At 36.7% G+C, this 16640-nt stretch overlaps 2 protein-coding genes and 1 long non-coding RNA gene across 4 annotated transcripts; 1 reads left to right on the top strand and 2 right to left on the bottom strand.

Moving 5' to 3' along the window:
• Positions 1–15: 15 nt before the first annotated feature.
• On the bottom strand, positions 16–1767 carry LOC108620368 (CDAN1-interacting nuclease 1). Of its 2 annotated transcripts, none has more exons than XM_018017272.2 (4): positions 1667–1767; positions 935–1335; positions 381–869; positions 16–323 (listed from the first exon to the last, which is right to left on the bottom strand). In XM_018017272.2, the coding sequence occupies exons 2-4, from the start codon at positions 1201–1203 to the stop codon at positions 173–175; spliced, it is 909 nt and encodes a 302-aa protein (XP_017872761.1). In that variant the 5' UTR covers positions 1204–1335; positions 1667–1767; the 3' UTR covers positions 16–172. The 2 variants fall into 2 exon arrangements, with proteins under 2 accessions (XP_017872761.1, XP_089324912.1); XM_089468786.1 differs by having other exon boundaries at positions 935–1444; positions 1667–1766.
• A 3-nt stretch (positions 1768–1770) lies between these two features.
• NUCB1 (Nucleobindin 1) lies at positions 1771–16390 on the top strand. The gene is made up of 3 exons (XM_089468785.1): positions 1771–2144; positions 14528–15175; positions 15646–16390. Exons 1-3 carry the CDS (start codon positions 1905–1907, stop codon positions 16255–16257), a joined length of 1500 nt encoding a protein of 499 aa, XP_089324911.1. The 5' UTR covers positions 1771–1904; the 3' UTR covers positions 16258–16390.
• LOC149269513 (uncharacterized) lies at positions 10190–12040 on the bottom strand. The gene is made up of 2 exons (XR_016270060.1): positions 11040–12040; positions 10190–10787 (listed from the first exon to the last, which is right to left on the bottom strand). It is a non-coding gene; the product is annotated as an uncharacterized LOC149269513 (long non-coding RNA).
• Positions 16391–16640: the final 250 nt, after the last annotated feature.

Below are 16640 nucleotides of genomic sequence, written 5' to 3'. Positions count from 1 at the left end.
TAATTATGAAATACATTCGGGGACTTAGGGCATTTAGTATATTTTATAGGTTTAAAAACCATATGAAAAATAAAATTTGTGTACGATTTTAAAACAAAAAGTATTGGTATCAAACAAAACGAAAAGGGTTATAAATGACCATGTTAAGAAATTGAATAAAACATAAATAGGCTCAGACAGCTGGTAATTGCGGCATCTGCATTAAATCTAAATGTTTGCGATCGGGAAACTCTGCTAAAATGGTTATACCAATGTTATTATCCTGTAATAGCGGCGTTTCTTCATGATATCCAAACCAATAGATGATAATACCGGGTCCAAATCTACATAAATAATATATGGAATAGAATCCGATAGTTGATTGCAAAGACAAAAGTTACCGATTGCAATAGCTCAATAATTGCTGCTGTATGTTCCATTTATGGCTTTTGGGATCTCCGAAGTTAGCCTTGCTCTCTATCCAGTTAACTATAAGACCTTTGTACAGGAACGGCAATATAACCTTGATATCGGGTGTCTTGTCATACCCCATACGACGCAAATCTCGCTCGTCATAGAAAAAAATGCCAGCTGCATTAGCCAATTGTTTAAGTTTTAACTCGTACTCTTCACCAATCATTCGTCGTCGAAGATCTGTAATAGGTCCCTCCTGATTGTCACTGTATAAACATTGCTGTACGTTGGCGGCTAGACGTGTGTCATCAATCAAGTGGGGATGCTTTATCAATTGGGAAACAGCAGGTCTTTGCCTCATATCATATTTCTCTTGCAATAGAAGCCGACACATCGCTATGGGATTTATAGATTCCGCACAGGCCATGCGTATAAGAAGATCTCTATCATTATACAAGTGGCATTCATCGTCGTATCTGAACAAATGTTTCAAATCATTCATGCGAAAAGCCATTAAAGCAACGCTATTATTTAAACTTACATTTTCAACAGCAATTTGGCGCGATTCTCGTGCCGCCAGTGCTGACTGCGCGCTTTATTATTAAATAATTGCGATTGTAGTATGCAAACCAGGGCTAATGGTTCAATGTCATTGAAAATGCGAGTTACCATTTTTAGCTCGCAGTCCATCGGCAGCCCATCACCGCAGAATTCATTTATGAATTGACAGATTTGAGTATACTCTACATTGGTCAATATCTTTTTTTTTATTGGTTTCCTTTTTTCCACTTTATTTCCACTTTGTTCCATACTTTAAAATTCAAATTTAAATTTTGCTCTTAATTCCGATCAGCCGATGAAACCATTCTTGACAGGAATGATTACACCATAAGTGATTTTAATACAGTTCTTCATACAACTGAACTAGTTTATCACACCAAGCTGAGAACGATTCATCATATAAAAATAAGAAATTCTCTTATATTTGCATAAGCGCGCACTCAAAATTTTAGTTTTATTAAATTTCAATAAAAACGTAAGCTATGTGAGGCTGCAATACAAAAAATAAAAATAAATAAATAAACGCATATCACTATCGAATATACATGTCTATGTACATATATGAAAAGTTAAATTTGGAAAATTTAAAACGTTCATGTTTGAAAACACCATTTTTAATGAACAGCAATAAAGATATCAAAATGGTAACAATATTCCATTCTAAATTCTTATAATAATTAATAATAATTGACTTTTTCTTGAATTCATATACATATGTGTTTATATATTGGCGATTGTTTGGAATGCTTTGAATTATGAGACTTTAATCGATAACTGGAGCTGCAACTCTTAATCAAAACAGCTGGTAACACTCTGACCAAAGTAATAGCCATGACATACATACATAGATAGCATTTGAGAAAGAGAGACACGTCAGAATAAATCTATATTTGTTAAATTATTTTCACAACTATTTCCCCTGTTGAATATTAATCCAAAAACGTTTTACCATGAAATATATCCTAGTGACTGTAATGCTGACGCTCTATCTAGCTTATTTAGTTATGGCATTGCCTGTAACGAAAAATAAAAGGGAGGAAAAGAGCAAGGAGCCAAGCAGCACAACAGACACAGCTGACGTAGAAGCTGCATTGGAATATGAACGGTATTTACGCGAAGTTGTGGAAGCCTTGGAAACTGATCCAGAGTTTAGGAAGAAATTGGACAAAGCACCTGAGGCCGACATACGCGTAAGTTTCGCGATATGGGCATTTTCCTGTAAAACTACTTTTTGTGGCCTGCGAACCCCTCGGTTTTTGTACCCTGAAACAGAGCTCGCAAATGAGAGTTGATCGTTTTTTCGTATATGCTCTGCTTCGTATCAAAACCGAAAAGCTTGTGCAGACACGATCTCTCTGAGGGACACTCTTTATGATCTTTGCCTTCGTGTGCATGTAAATACATGCATACATACATACAAAAAGAACTCAACAATCGCGCGTGATTACCCATACAAACGCAAATGACAGTTTGCTTCATTTAACTCAAGCAAACGATCAGTGTTTGACTTGAGCGAAACAAAACAGAAATAACTGTCTCGCTCAGAGCGCGAGCGAGCTAAGCCAGACGCGACGAAAACATTTTCAGTCTGAGTTTTTTTTTATTGTGTCAGTGAAAGACACTTATTTGCAGACAACGAAAAAGTGTTAACAGTTATTTGCGAGCTATGCCCTGAACCCATTGAAAATTGGAAATCAGGGTAAATTGGTTTTGTTGAAATGTATGTAACATTTCAGAAGATATAAGAGCTAGAGACTTCAAATTTTTTTTAAAATGTCCGTAATTACAGCGCGCATATCAAGTTTATCATTAAAAATCGATAACTCATCCCGATCTTTTTTTATCGATAAAAACCTTATCGAAAACCAGTTATAAAATTATATCTTCTACACCTTTATTGCTAGAGTCTCCAAATTTTTAATGTATGCTTATATGCAATTTATACAATTTCGGTTTTTGTTAAAATTTACCCCCCACCCTTAAATTCACCCCCTCACCCTCACTTTTGTAAAAAGCGTATTTCAAATACTAGAGACTTGTGCTTTGGCAATTACATGCATATCCATGTTATAATCATAACCTGAAAGTTTCATGAAGATCGTATGTCCACAAAAAAAGTTATTAAGCAATTAAGTTCTCATAGCTTGTGTGTGTGTGTGTGTGTGTGTGTGTGTGTGTGTGTGTGTGTGTGTGTGTGTGTGTGTGTGTGTGTGTCTGTGTGTGTGTGTGTGTGTGTGTGTGTGTGTGGCCCGGCAAACGTTGCATTGCCCTCTATATTATTTCTAGGTAAAAAATTGTTGTTCAGGTTGGGATACACTCTGATTAATTTATTAATCGGATTTTCACTCAAGCACCTTGTGGTAAACGACATGCTTCGCTTTTTTGGTCGGGTGCAAGAACAAATAATGCGGATGGTTTGCCAACACGTAAGCATGCCACGTACAATTGACCATGAGAAAAACACGCATTTTCTAGATTGAGGCTACAAATAGTCAAAGATTGGCCCTGTGATTTGTTGATCGTATTTTAGAACCCCTAATATTTTTACGACTCTTACAGCTACTCTCTACTAAATTAAGAGTGATAACTTTTTTTGTGTACCAAAAGCAAACAGAATAAAATGTATATAAAGCTAAAATGAAAACAATGATTGATTTTACCATTCAATGGATTAATAATTTTTATATTAAAGTGATGCCCAGTACTGCGTCGTGCAAGCACAATATCGCGTGCTTCCAAGCTTTCACCAACAATCAAGATTGTCACTTCATCGATTGTTGGAGCATTAAATGTGCGTTCATGTGTTCCAGCTGGTCTTTTATCTGCTCTGATTACTACTTTATAGTCATCTTTAAATTCAAAGCCATAGTTATAAACTACATTATTCCAACATTTTTTTTTTTTTTTTTTTTTTTTTTTTTTTTTTTTACAGTCGTAACGTAAATGACCTTAAATGTCGGATTATATCTGTCTCCAATAATTTCCGCCCCAAATAAAGTCATTGTATTTTTGAGTGGTCGCTAGAATATGTCGTGATTCTAGTGTTTCGCCATAGAGTAGGCTCTGGTGGCGGGACCACTAATGGCAATGTCACTTTACCACTAAGGCAGCACAAACCGGGCGTTTCACAAGCAAACTTCAATGCGCCACAATGCTGGCAAACAGCGTCCATTGGACCAATGCAAACTAGTCGATTCAAGCTGTAGTCAATGGTGCAATCATATCGAAACGCTGCTCGATTCAAATCAATCCTTGAACCATTTCTTATTGCCGTTTCACGGGCTGCCCCTCTTTGAGAAGCACGAATTAAGGCCCTTCTTTGCTGGGTACTAACGTGGCGCTCTTCTCGGGCGATTTCTCGCTCTTCGTCAGATAATTGACTCGCGATATTCCGTTTCCTAATTGCATTATGGGTCCGCCGGGAAAGATTAGGACGCGGCATTTTCATTTTATAATCTTTTTTTTTTTTTATACCAGGGTATAATGGTTTTGTGAAAAAGTATGTAACGGGCAGAAGGAGGCGTGGCAGACCCCACAAAGTATATATATTCTTGATCAGCGCGACGAGCTGAGTCGATATAGCCCTGTCCGTCTGTCCGTCCGTCCGTCCGTATGAGTGCGTCGATCTCAGAAGTTATAAGAGCTAGAAAGCTGAAATTTGGCATGCATGCTCGTGAGTACCATACGCAGTACGAGTTTGCTTTATTTTTCGATAAATTGTCCGATAACTTTTTTATCGCGAATAATCGAAAAATTGATTTTGTTTTTTTAGCCTAATTTTAACATTTTTAGACCTGGAGTCTTCAAATTTGCGTTGTATATAAAGTTAATCGATACAAAGATTTTGTAATTTACAGATTTTGGATACCACGCCCCATTCGCCCCCAATTTGCATTTCAAGTACTAGAGACTTGGGCTTTGGAATATACACACATATTCACCATATGATTACGCATAAAAAGTTTCGTTAAGATCGTATGTCTACAAAAGAAATTATTCAACAAATAAACTCTCATAATATGGCCCATACTACAGCGCAGCCCAAGCGCAGTCGCTGCTTACTGCGCAGTTAGCAGAGCGCAGGCTTATGCGTGCGAGTGGATGAAGAAGAAGAAGAAGAAGTGCAGAATGATTAGAATATCAGCTTGGAGGGTTCAGGGTATCTCCTAGTCGAGCAGTCTCGACTGGAGCTTTCTTATTTGTTTTTTTTTTTTTTTTTTTTTTTTTTTTTTTTTTTTTTTTTTTTTTTTGTTGAATAGTCAGCTCTGCTCTAGGCTGTGCCGTAGACTGACTGACTACGTTTGTTTATTTAATTCTGTACAGGACCGAAACTGTCACTGTTGTCAAGGCTACTGAGTATAAATGGAAATTTGAATCTTTAGGGAAAAAACCGCGTTTTTCAAGTATTCGTAAAATTTTTTCAGTATTTTAAAGATCTACTGACCTAATCGTGGCGGAGACAAATCCAACAAATCAAAAACCATGAAAATTGGTCCAGCACATATCAAGTTATAAGTGTTGGAGCACTTTTACACAACTCTCTTTTATATATATAGATTTAGAAAATTAATTAATCTTAATATTTTTCACCTAATTCGATATTCAAATTGTCTAGATCATGTTTATCTTCGTCTTCCTTTTGAATTTCCGGTTTCGCTTATATCGTCTTTCAATGACAGCAACCAACCACTGAAAACTTTTAATATTTGTATAAATTTAGTTCCGAGCTTCTGATGCGTTTTCTTAAAGAATACTAGCAGCTATCCATTAACTGGTATCCATGGATCAAAACTATATTCACAGTTGGGACATGGGATACGCAGCATAGTTATTCATGTATATTTCAATATTTGAGCACAGAACGCTCTAAAGCTTTCCATGTTTATATAAGGCTCAGAAAAGATAGCATATAGTATGTTCCTCTTGTCTTGCAAGATCAGAAGCAATAAACTTCTTCATAATTAGCTTCCTTATGGAGAATTTTATTTCGCGAGGACCTGGGCTCTCTACTTTCGTTCATATTATTATACCCTGAACCCATTGAAAATGGGAAATCAGGGTATAATGGTTTTGTTGAAATGTATGTAGCAGGCAGAAGGAGGTGTGGCAGACCCGATAAAGTATATATATTCTTGATCAGGGCGATGAGCTGAGTCGATTTGGCCCTGTCCGTCCGTGCATCTGTCCGTATGTATGAACGCGTCGATTTCAGAAGATATTAGAGCTAAAAACTTCAAATACTAGAGACTTGTGCATTGGCAAGTTCACGTTTATTATGGTTATAATTACGATCTAAATGAATATCGTATGTCCACAAAGAAAGTTATTAAACAATTAAGTTCTCATAGTAAGCGCACACTGCAGCCCATGCGTGTTTATGTGTGTGTGCTTGTGTGTGTATGGGTCTGTGTATGTGTGCGTGTGTGTGTGTTTGAGTATGTGTGCGTGTGTGTGTGTGCGTGTTTCATATGTAAGCAGAAAGGCACGAAAAATTATTGAATTAGCTATTGCTCGTAGGGTTCAGGGGATCTCGTAGTCGAGCACACTCGACTAGAGCTTTCCTACTTGTTATACATTTTCTCAACGATAAAAAATTTTTTTTTAGCTCTACTTGGCGATTTTTGCTTGACCATACGTCTACAGTGTTGAAACTCATATTTTACTAGAAAATTGTTTTTTTTTTTTTTTCGAAATGGAGCAAAAACGGTTCATAGCCTCCAATAATAGAGGGTTCAATTAAACTTTATCACTAAATAACTAACTAATTTCCTCTTTTTGTAACTTATACTCCACGAAACACGAACAATTTTTTGTATTTTTTAGTTCAAATAGACGACATCAAAACATAGAAAAATTAGACAATGAAATAAATGTAATCAAAAATTGAAATTGACAGTTTATAGTATATATTATTAGTAATGTTTTTCATTTTTAAAATACAGAGTTTTCATTTTATTTACCGCAGCATTAAACTTGAAAGTTGCCCAAATTTTCCCGCGTTTTTTTTTTTTTTTTTTTTTTTTTTTTTTTTTTTTTTGTAGACATGTAGAACAAACTTTTTCAACACCGAAAAAATGCGCTGAAGCGACCGGACAACTTCGTATTTGGTCTGCTTGAAGCACGGCTATTGGAAAGTGTTCGCGACGATCTCAACTCGTTTCTTTTGAGTGAAGGGTATACCGATATTTGTAAAGCGTTCGCCGCGTTCATACAAAATGTTAGCGTGTTCATGATTATTTCTAAGAAGGGTATGAAATCGTTGGTGCTCATAAAAATATGATTTTGCGACGGGCATGCACACACACTCTCCCTTGCTACATGTACTATGAGCATTTGTATGCCTGTGTGCGAGACTCTTGCTGCCTATAGCAATTTTAAAGCCCAGCTTTTGCATTTAGTTGATCTTGTGAACTGCTCACACTTACATACATATGTTTGATTGTGTGTACGCAGGGGCCGCGATGCTCACAAATGATGGGGTAATCATTGTAGAAGCATTTGCGTTGCACGCTACATGCGCATTGACGTGTGCCTACGACAACTTAGAATTGTGTGAACGATTTTTGGTTTCATTTGAAGAGGCGCGCTTACATTTAAGTAGCTGACTAACTAAAGTAACTAGTGCACTTCCCATTACTTTTATAGGTATTTTTTAATTGCATGAGTTTTATGACATATAACAGATGCACCCTTTAAAATGGATCTATTTGGCCAGTATATGTATGTATGTAACTACATATGCTTCTTATTAAAAAGGTAAATTTCACCTGTATATGTGCAGGTGTAAGGGATCGAAAATTGCATTCCAATTTACCCACTGGGATTAATCAGGTACTACATTTAAAAACAAGTAAGAAAGCTCTAGTCGAGACTGCTCGACTACGAGATCCCCTGAACCCTTGGAGCAATAGATATTTCAATCATTTTTCGCGTCTTTCAGCTTACACAAGAAACACGCACACACACACACACAGGTACGTACGCACACACAGGCACACATACACACACACGCATACAGACACACACACACACACACACACACGCATACACACACAAACGCATACACACACACACATACACACACACATACACAAACACATACACACACATACACAAACACATACCCACACAAGCACCCACGCATAAACACGCATGGGCTGCAGTGTGCGCTTACTATGAGAATTTAATTGTTTAATAACTTGTTTTATGGACGTACGATCTTCATGAAACTTTCAGATTATGATTATAACATGAATATGCATGTAATTGTTAAAGCACAAGTCTCTAGTATTTGAAATACGGCTTTTACAAAAGTGAGGGTAAGGGGGTGAATTTAAGGGTGGGGGGTAAATTTTAACAAAAACCGAAATTGTATAAATTGCATATAAGCATACATTAAAAATTTGGAGACTCTAGCAATAAAGGTGTAGAAGATATAATTTTATAACTGGTTTTCGATAAGGTTTTTATCGATAAAAAAAGATCGGGATGAGTTATCGATTTTTAATGATAAACTTGATATGCGCGCTGTAATTACGGACATTTTAAAAAAAATTTGAAGTCTCTTAGCTCTTATATCTTCTGAAATCGACGCGTTCATACATACGGACAGACGGACAGGGCCAAATCAACTCAGCTCGTCACCCTGATCAAGAATGAATATATATACTTTGTGGGGTCTGCCACGCCTCCTTCTCCCTGTTACATACATTTCAACAAAACCATTATACCCTGATTTCCCATTGAAAATGGGTTCAGGGTATAACAAGTAAGAAAGCTCTAGTCGAGACTGCTCGACTACGAGATCCCCTGAACCCTTGGAGTGTTAGCTATTTCAATCATTTTCCGCGTCTTTCAGCTTAGACAAGAAACACACACACACACACACACGCATACAGACACAAACGCATACACACACTCACATACACACACACACATACACAAACACATACCCACACAAGCACCCACGCATAAACACGCATGGGCTGCAGTGTGCGCTTACTATGAGAACTTAATTGTTTAATAACTTTTTTGTGGACGTACGATCTTCATGAAACTTTCAGATTATGATTATAACATAGATATTAGACGTCTGCATGAATGGCAAAAAAAGCACAATCAACTGTACAAAGTCATCATTGAATTGAGTGAAAACTTGTACAAAACGAAATGAGAATGAGTGAGCGACTGAGGTCGTGTTTCTCTCGGCAGCACAAAAATATAGCCGAAAAGAAACGAAGTGAGTGAGTGAGCAGCAGAAGCTATTTAATGTTGTATATTGAATACATTCGAATATTGTCAGCTGTTTGCTGCTGTGTGTATCTGTTAAAAGAAAGAGGAAAAAATAAAGAAATATGTGTGCAATGTATTTTTTTTGGGGAATTTTTAACTTATATATTTATTTCAAATAATTAATTAATAATATTAGAATTTAAAAATAAAAAAAATAAATATTAAATCTGCGAATATCAACACAGAAAACATATATAGACGGTCACAACTACACATTTTGTTAGTAAAACACAAGCTTTAAACAAAACAAAACACGCTGGTATTTGCCGAAAAATACATACATTTTTTCCTGCAGGCTCCGCTTCCATTTCGCACGTCTGCTCACAATTTCTCAAAGCACAAAATGAATACACAAAATATTCTTCGAACTACTTGAGTAGTTCGAGTGTTTTCGAGGTTTTCATTTCACTTTGCTCTTCTTTCGTTATACTCAGTTATTCGGAATGAGACACAACATGTTCGTCTTGCGAAACAGTAGTATACACATTCGTCTCATTCTGTCCTTTTCACTCAATCATATTCTACTCAATTTGAATGTACTCAATGTGGCTTTGTTATGAATGTAATCATGCAGACGTCTAATAGATATGCATGTAATTGCCAAAGCACAAGTCTCTAGTATTTGAAATACGCTTTTTACAAAAGTGAAGGTGAGGGGGTGAATTTAGAGGTGGGGGGTAAATTTTAACAAAAACCAAAATTGTATAAATTGCATATAAGCATACATTAAAAATTTGGAGACTCTAGCGATAAAGGTGTAGAAGATATAATTTTATAACTGGTTTTCGATAAGGGTTTTTATCGATAAAAAAAGTTCGGGATGAGTTATCGATTTTTAATGATAAGCTTGATATGCGCGCTGTAATTACGGACATTTTAAAAAAAATTTGAAGTCTCTAGCTCTTATATCTTCTGAAATGTTACATACATTTCAACAAAACCATTATACCCTGATTTCCCATTGAAAATGGGTTCAGGGTATAACAAGTAAGAAAGCTCTAGTCGAGACTGCTCGACTACGAGATCCCCTGAACCCTTGGAGTGTTAGCTATTTCAATCATTTTCCGCGTCTTTCAGCTTACACAAGAAACACACACACACACACACACGCATACAGACACAAACGCATACACACACTCACATACACACACACACATACACAAACACATACCCACACAAGCACCCACGCATAAACACGCATGGGCTGCAGTGTGCGCTTACTATGAGAACTTAATTGTTTAATAACTTTTTTGTGGACGTACGATCTTCATGAAACTTTCAGATTATGATTATAACATAGATATTAGACGTCTGCATGAATGGCAAAAAAAGCACAATCAACTGTACAAAGTCATCATTGAATTGAGTGAAAACTTGTACGAAACGAAATGAGAATGAGTGAGCGACTGAGGTCGTGTTTCTCTCGGCAGCACAAAAATATAGCCGAAAAGAAACGAAGTGAGTGAGTGAGCAGCAGAAGCTATTTAATGTTGTATATTGAATACATTCGAATATTGTCAGCTGTTTTCTGCTGTGTGTATCTGTTAAAAGAAACAGGAAAAAATAAAGAAATATGTGTGCAATGTATTTTTTTTTGGGGAATTTTTAACTTATATATTTATTTCAAATAATTAATTAATAATATTAGAATTTAAAAATAAAAAAAATAAATATTAAATCTGCGAATATCAACACAGAAAACATATATAGACGGTCACAACTACACATTTTGTTAGTAAAACACAAGCTTTAAACAAAACAAAACACGCTGGTATTTGCCGAAAAATACATACATTTTTTCCTGCAGGCTCCGCTTCCATTTCGCACGTCTGCTCAAAATTTCTCAAAGCACAAAATGAATACACAAAATATTCTTCGAACTACTTGAGTAGTTCGAGTGTTTTCGAGGTTTTCATTTCACTTTGCTCTTCTTTCGTTATACTCAGTTATTCGGAATGAGACACAACATGTTCGTCTTGCGAAACAGTAGTATACACATTCGTCTCATTCTGTCCTTTTCACTCAATCATATTCTACTCAATTTGAATGTACTCAATGTGGCTTTGTTATGAATGTAATCATGCAGACGTCTAATAGATATGCATGTAATTGCCAAAGCACAAGTCTCTAGTATTTGAAATACGCTTTTTACAAAAGTGAAGGTGAGGGGGTGAATTTAGAGGTGGGGGGTAAATTTTAACAAAAACCGAAATTGTATAAATTACATATAAGCATACATTAAAAATTTGGAGACTCTAGCGATAAAGGTGTAGAAGATATAATTTTATAACTGGTTTTCGATAAGGGTTTTTATCGATAAAAAAAAGTTCGGGATGAGTTATCGATTTTTAATGATAAGCTTGATATGCGCGCTGTAATTACGAACATTTTACAAAAAATTTGTCTCTAGCTCTTATATCTTCTGAAATCGACGCGTTCATACATACGGACGGACGGACGGACGGACAGACAGACGGACAGGGCCAAATCGACTCAGCTCGTCGCCCTGATCAAGAATATATATACTTTGTGGGGTCTGCCACGCCTCCTTCTGCCTGCTACATACTTTTAACAAAACCATTATACCCTGATTTCCCATTTTCAATGGGTTCAGGGTTTAAAAATTCATATAAGTCTACAGCAAAATCATATTTTTATGAGCACCAACGATTTCATACCCTTCTTAAAAATAATCATAAAAACGCTAACATTGTGTATGAACGTGGCGAATGCTTTACAAATACCGGTATACCCTTCACTCAAAAGAAACGCGCTGAGATCGTCGCGAACAATTTTAAATTTTTGTGCGCTGCTGCTTTTCATGAGACCATAGAGAAAGAGCATAAAGAGAGGGAGAACGTGAGTAAGGGAAAAAGAGCGCATAGCCGTCCTACATTTGGTAATGCGTGCATTTCGTGGCAGCAGTCGCGGCGCACTGATTTTGTCGTGCCTTATTTTCACTACTTGAGCCTCAAACGACCGACAGACATAATACGAAGTTGTCCGATCGCTTCAGCGCATTTTTTCGGTGTTGAAAAAGTTTTTTCTCCATGTCTACTCTATGTGTTCTCTGGTTAGTGGTTATATAATAGGGAAACTTTATAAAAATTTGTAAAAATACTTTCTACTTCAGTTAAGATGTTTCTTATTGGAAAATAAAAAAAAATTTTTTTAATGAACACAACAAAAATTGCATTTATGCCAAAATATCGGGGTTTTACCTATAGCGTCGTGTCCAAATTTTAAATATATATTAAGATGCATTTTATACAATTTCGGGTTTTGTTAAAATTTACCCCCACTCCTATATTCACCCCCTCACCCTCACCTTCGTAAGCGACGTATTTCAAATGCTAGAGACTTGTGCTTTGGCAAATGCATGCGTATTCACGTTATAATCATAATCTGAAAGTTTTATGAAGATCGTCTGTCGACAAAAAAATTTTTTAAAAAACAAAGTTTCCGTAGTAAGCCCACACTGCAGCCAATGCCTGTTTATGCGTGAGTATGCCTGTGTGGTTGTGCGCGTGTGTGTGCATGTGCAAATAATTATTAAAATATTAGTCGCTCATAGGGTTCAGGGGATCTCGTAGTCGAGCAGACCTGACTAGAGCTTTCTTACTTGCTTAAAATTACATATGGACATTTCTTCAGAAAGGTCAACCACAGCCAAAACATTCAAAGTCAATGAAAGCATGTTCCGCTAACATATTTTTTTTATCACCAATCCATCAAATTTAATAAATATAAACCAATTATACATTTTATCAGAATACATCTCGAAATATTGTGACACAAAGCTGAAAAAGTGCAAAAGTTCTGTTTTGAGCATTTCTATTACACATTTTGTTCTTATTATTGAGATACTATGCAATGAAATATGATACTTCGAATTTCCTCTATTTTATTATAATTTATAAATTGAATATATTGAAAATCATTTCTGTTTTTATTCCTGTACAATTACTAAAAAATTAAAAAAAAGCTATGGTGGAAAAAATGTCTCATTTGACACGTCACCTTCGACCCTGATTAAAACTAAAAAATAAAAAAAAATAAATATTTTTGAATCAAATAAAAAACATTGTAAAGATGTGTCAATTTCTATTAATTTAAAAAGCGACATACGTTTTTTGTAGCCTGCGAACCTCTTAGTTTTTTGTGATTATCTTGAAAACTAACATTTGCCTAAAATCAGATTTAGCACTAATTATAGAGCTAATCAAGAGCTAAAAGATTCACTATTCGTCAGTATGAAAAAATGTTTTTGCATTCGTTTTTTTTTTAACTCAAATACGTAGGAATGTCACATTTGCCACTAGAGAATTGACCATTGTATTTTAAAAACGCACCAATTATAGTGCTAAAAGCTCTTTAATTTTACAAATAGTTAAATCTTTTGATTAGTAAAATAATAAGTAAGAACGTTGTAGTCGGGCGTTACTGACTGCGGAATACTCATTCACATCCCATCGCCAATTTAGTAGCTAAGTTTAGCTCTGATATTGTAGAAAAACGCTCTACTGGGTATTTTTCGATATGCCACGCCCGATAGATTTTGATTCATCGATAGAGGAGGTTACTAATAACTAATATAACTTACTAATAACTTAACTATAGTTTCTGAGATATGATCTTTTGCGGTTTGCGACGCCCCTTGTGGGCGGACATATATTCGTGGGAGCTCTTTAGTCTTTGGTGGTCAGGTCTCTAGCATCAATATTGCTCGAAAAATATAGCAGAATTTTAAAAATCACTATATCTTCAGGTCCGACTTGCCACGCCCCTAGTGGGCGTACACATTAATCTTTATAGAATCATAATATTAGCTCACTTACAAAATTTTAACGTTCTAGCTTTAAAACCCTAGGAGATACAGTTTTATCCGATTCGCCACGCCCCCAATGGGCGTAGATATATCCACCATAGCTCATGATCTTGGGTGGTCCACGCGGATCTACATTCCAAATTTCAGCTTTCTAGCTCTCCAACTAATATGCTTTCTGACATATTGGAAAATGCATTTTCCACGCCCTAGAGGGCGATTATAAATCGGAGAGTATGTGTTCCACACTTCAAGCCTCTATCTTCAATAGCGCCGAGTAAACTGCGTTCATACGGACAGATGTACAGACGGACGGACGGACAGCAAGACGGACATTGCACAAAACCAATAAACTCATTTCACTTTCGTAAATGAGTATAAAAAGCAAGGTGTTCGCTCACTAAAAAGTTGGAAAATGCTCATATATTCTGTTTAATAATCATATGAACCCTTTAGAGTGGAAAAATTGCACAAGAGCTTGATTATGTAAATCATCATGTGCGAACAAAACTGGATGAAATAAAACGTCGTGAGTTGGAGCGTTTGCGTGAACTGGCCAACAGAGAATTCGAGCTTAGTAATGACATTGATCGCAACCATTTAAAAGTACCACAACATTTGGATCACGGCAATGAACATACTTTCGAAATCGAAGATTTGCGTAAACTTATTCAGAAAACCTCTGACGATTTGGCTGAGGCCGATCGTAAACGACGTGGTGAGTTCAAGGAGTACGAAATGCAAAAGGAATTCGAGCGGGAAGCGCAAAAAAAAGTAATGAATGAAGAGTCTCGAAAAAAATTCGATGCTGAGATGAAAGAAAAGGAAGAAAAGCATAAGCAGCACGAAAAAGTCCATCATCCAGGTAACAAAGCGCAATTAGAGGAAGTCTGGGAAAAGCAGGATCACATGGATAAGGACGATTTCAATCCAAAAACCTTCTTTTCCATTCACGACATTGACAGCAATGGATTTTGGGACGAAGCTGAAGTAAAGGCACTCTTCGTTAAGGAACTGGACAAAGTGTACCAAAGCAATTTACCCGAAGATGACATGCGTGAGCGCGCCGAAGAAATGGAACGCATGCGAGAGCATTACTTTCAGGTATGTTTCTACATTCAGTTTTAAACAAGTAAGAAAGCTCTAGTCGAGATTACTCGACTACGAGATGCCCTGAACCCTTCGAGCAATAGCTATTTCAATCATTTTTCGCGTCTTTCTGCTTAGACAAGAAACACGCACGCATAAAGACGCACACACATTCACATAAAAAGCAAAATTCTATATCCGCATGGTATATACGGATATTTTACAACAAAATTTAGGTCTCTAGCTCTTGTATCTTCTGAAATACTGACAGACGGACAGACGGACGCACGGACAGACAGACGGACAGCTCGTCGCCCTGATCAAGAATATATACACTTTGTGGGGTCTGCCACGCCTCCTTCTGCCTGTTACATAAATTTCAACAAAACCATTATACCCTGATTTCCCATTGAAAATGGGTTCAGGGTATCAAAATAAAACGCCAATATTAATGTCTAACTTATTTCCGACTCAACTATAATTAGGAAACTGACACTAATCATGACGGACTTATCAGTATGGATGAATTCATGCAACAGACCTCAAAGGAAGAGTTTCAGAAAGACCCTGAGTGGAAGACTATTGATCAACAGCCTCAATTTACGCATGAGGAGTACTTGGAGTTTGAGCGACGACGCCAGGAAGAAGTACAACACATGATTGCTCAAGGCCAACTACCCCCACATCCCAACATGCCGCAAGGCTACTACGCAGTGCCGCCAGCATCATTTCAAGCACCTGCGCAAGGTGCTCAAATGCATTATCAGCAACCGAATCAATTACTTGAGCAGCAGCAGCAACAGTATCATCATCAACAGCAACAATACGCTCAACAGCAACAGTATGGTGGGTCGCAGCCCGTTCCAGCTTATCAGCATCCACAGCCGCAGCCGCTCGTCTATCAGCAACCAAGCCAGCAGCAGCAGCCACTGCCTACTTATCGGCACGTACAACATAATGGTCATCCTGAGCAAGTTTCTCTGCTTCACCAGAGCAATAGTGAGACACCTTCACTTGTGCAAAAACAGCAGCCTCAAGACAAATTGCAGAATGAGCAGTCCACACAACATCAGCAAAGATCCCAACAACAAAATTAAGAGCATTAAACTAATCATTCCAATATTGCATATTCCGTAAAACAAAACTATAATTTAAATTTTCGGTGATTAAAATGTATTAATGTATTTCATTAAAAAATTAGCTGTTGAGTACAGCAATCTGTTACCATAATGGTTTTTTCTATGCTTCTCAAATATACTTGAAAATAATTTAAGTAATATACGTTGATAATAATGCGAATGAACAAAACAAAATATAACAAGTAAGAAAGCTGTAGTCGAGACTGCTCGACAACGAGATGCCCTCAACCCTTCGAGCAACTGATATTTTAATAATTCTTTGCGTCTTTCTGCGTACACAGGAAATACACACACACAGACACATATAGGCACGCACGCATGAGCTGCAATGTCGGCTTACT

The sequence above is a fragment of the Drosophila arizonae genome, chromosome 4 (assembly GCF_054131065.1).
Source record: "Drosophila arizonae isolate 15081-1271.41 chromosome 4, UAZ_ARI_1.0, whole genome shotgun sequence".
NCBI lineage: Eukaryota > Metazoa > Arthropoda > Insecta > Diptera > Drosophilidae > Drosophila > Drosophila arizonae.
This window is presented reverse-complemented; position numbering and strand designations above follow the sequence as displayed.

Bases quoted from the DNA above. Each gene is read 5' to 3' on its own strand.
- LOC108620368 (XM_018017272.2), bottom strand. From the start codon at position 1,203: ATGGAACAAAGTGGAAATAAAGTGGAAAAAAGGAAACCAATAAAAAAA. The intron at 870-934 runs GTAAGTTTAAAT...ACATTTGTTCAG, and splicing joins GCCAAATTGCTGTTGAAAAT to ATACGACGATGAATGCCACT. The intron at 324-380 runs GTAACTTTTGTC...TTATTTATGTAG, and splicing joins TTATTGAGCTATTGCAATCG to ATTTGGACCCGGTATTATCA.
- NUCB1 (XM_089468785.1), top strand. From the start codon at position 1,905: ATGAAATATATCCTAGTGACTGTAATGCTGACGCTCTATCTAGCTTAT. The intron at 2,145-14,527 runs GTAAGTTTCGCG...TGAACCCTTTAG, and splicing joins CACCTGAGGCCGACATACGC to AGTGGAAAAATTGCACAAGA. The intron at 15,176-15,645 runs GTATGTTTCTAC...AACTATAATTAG, and splicing joins TGCGAGAGCATTACTTTCAG to GAAACTGACACTAATCATGA.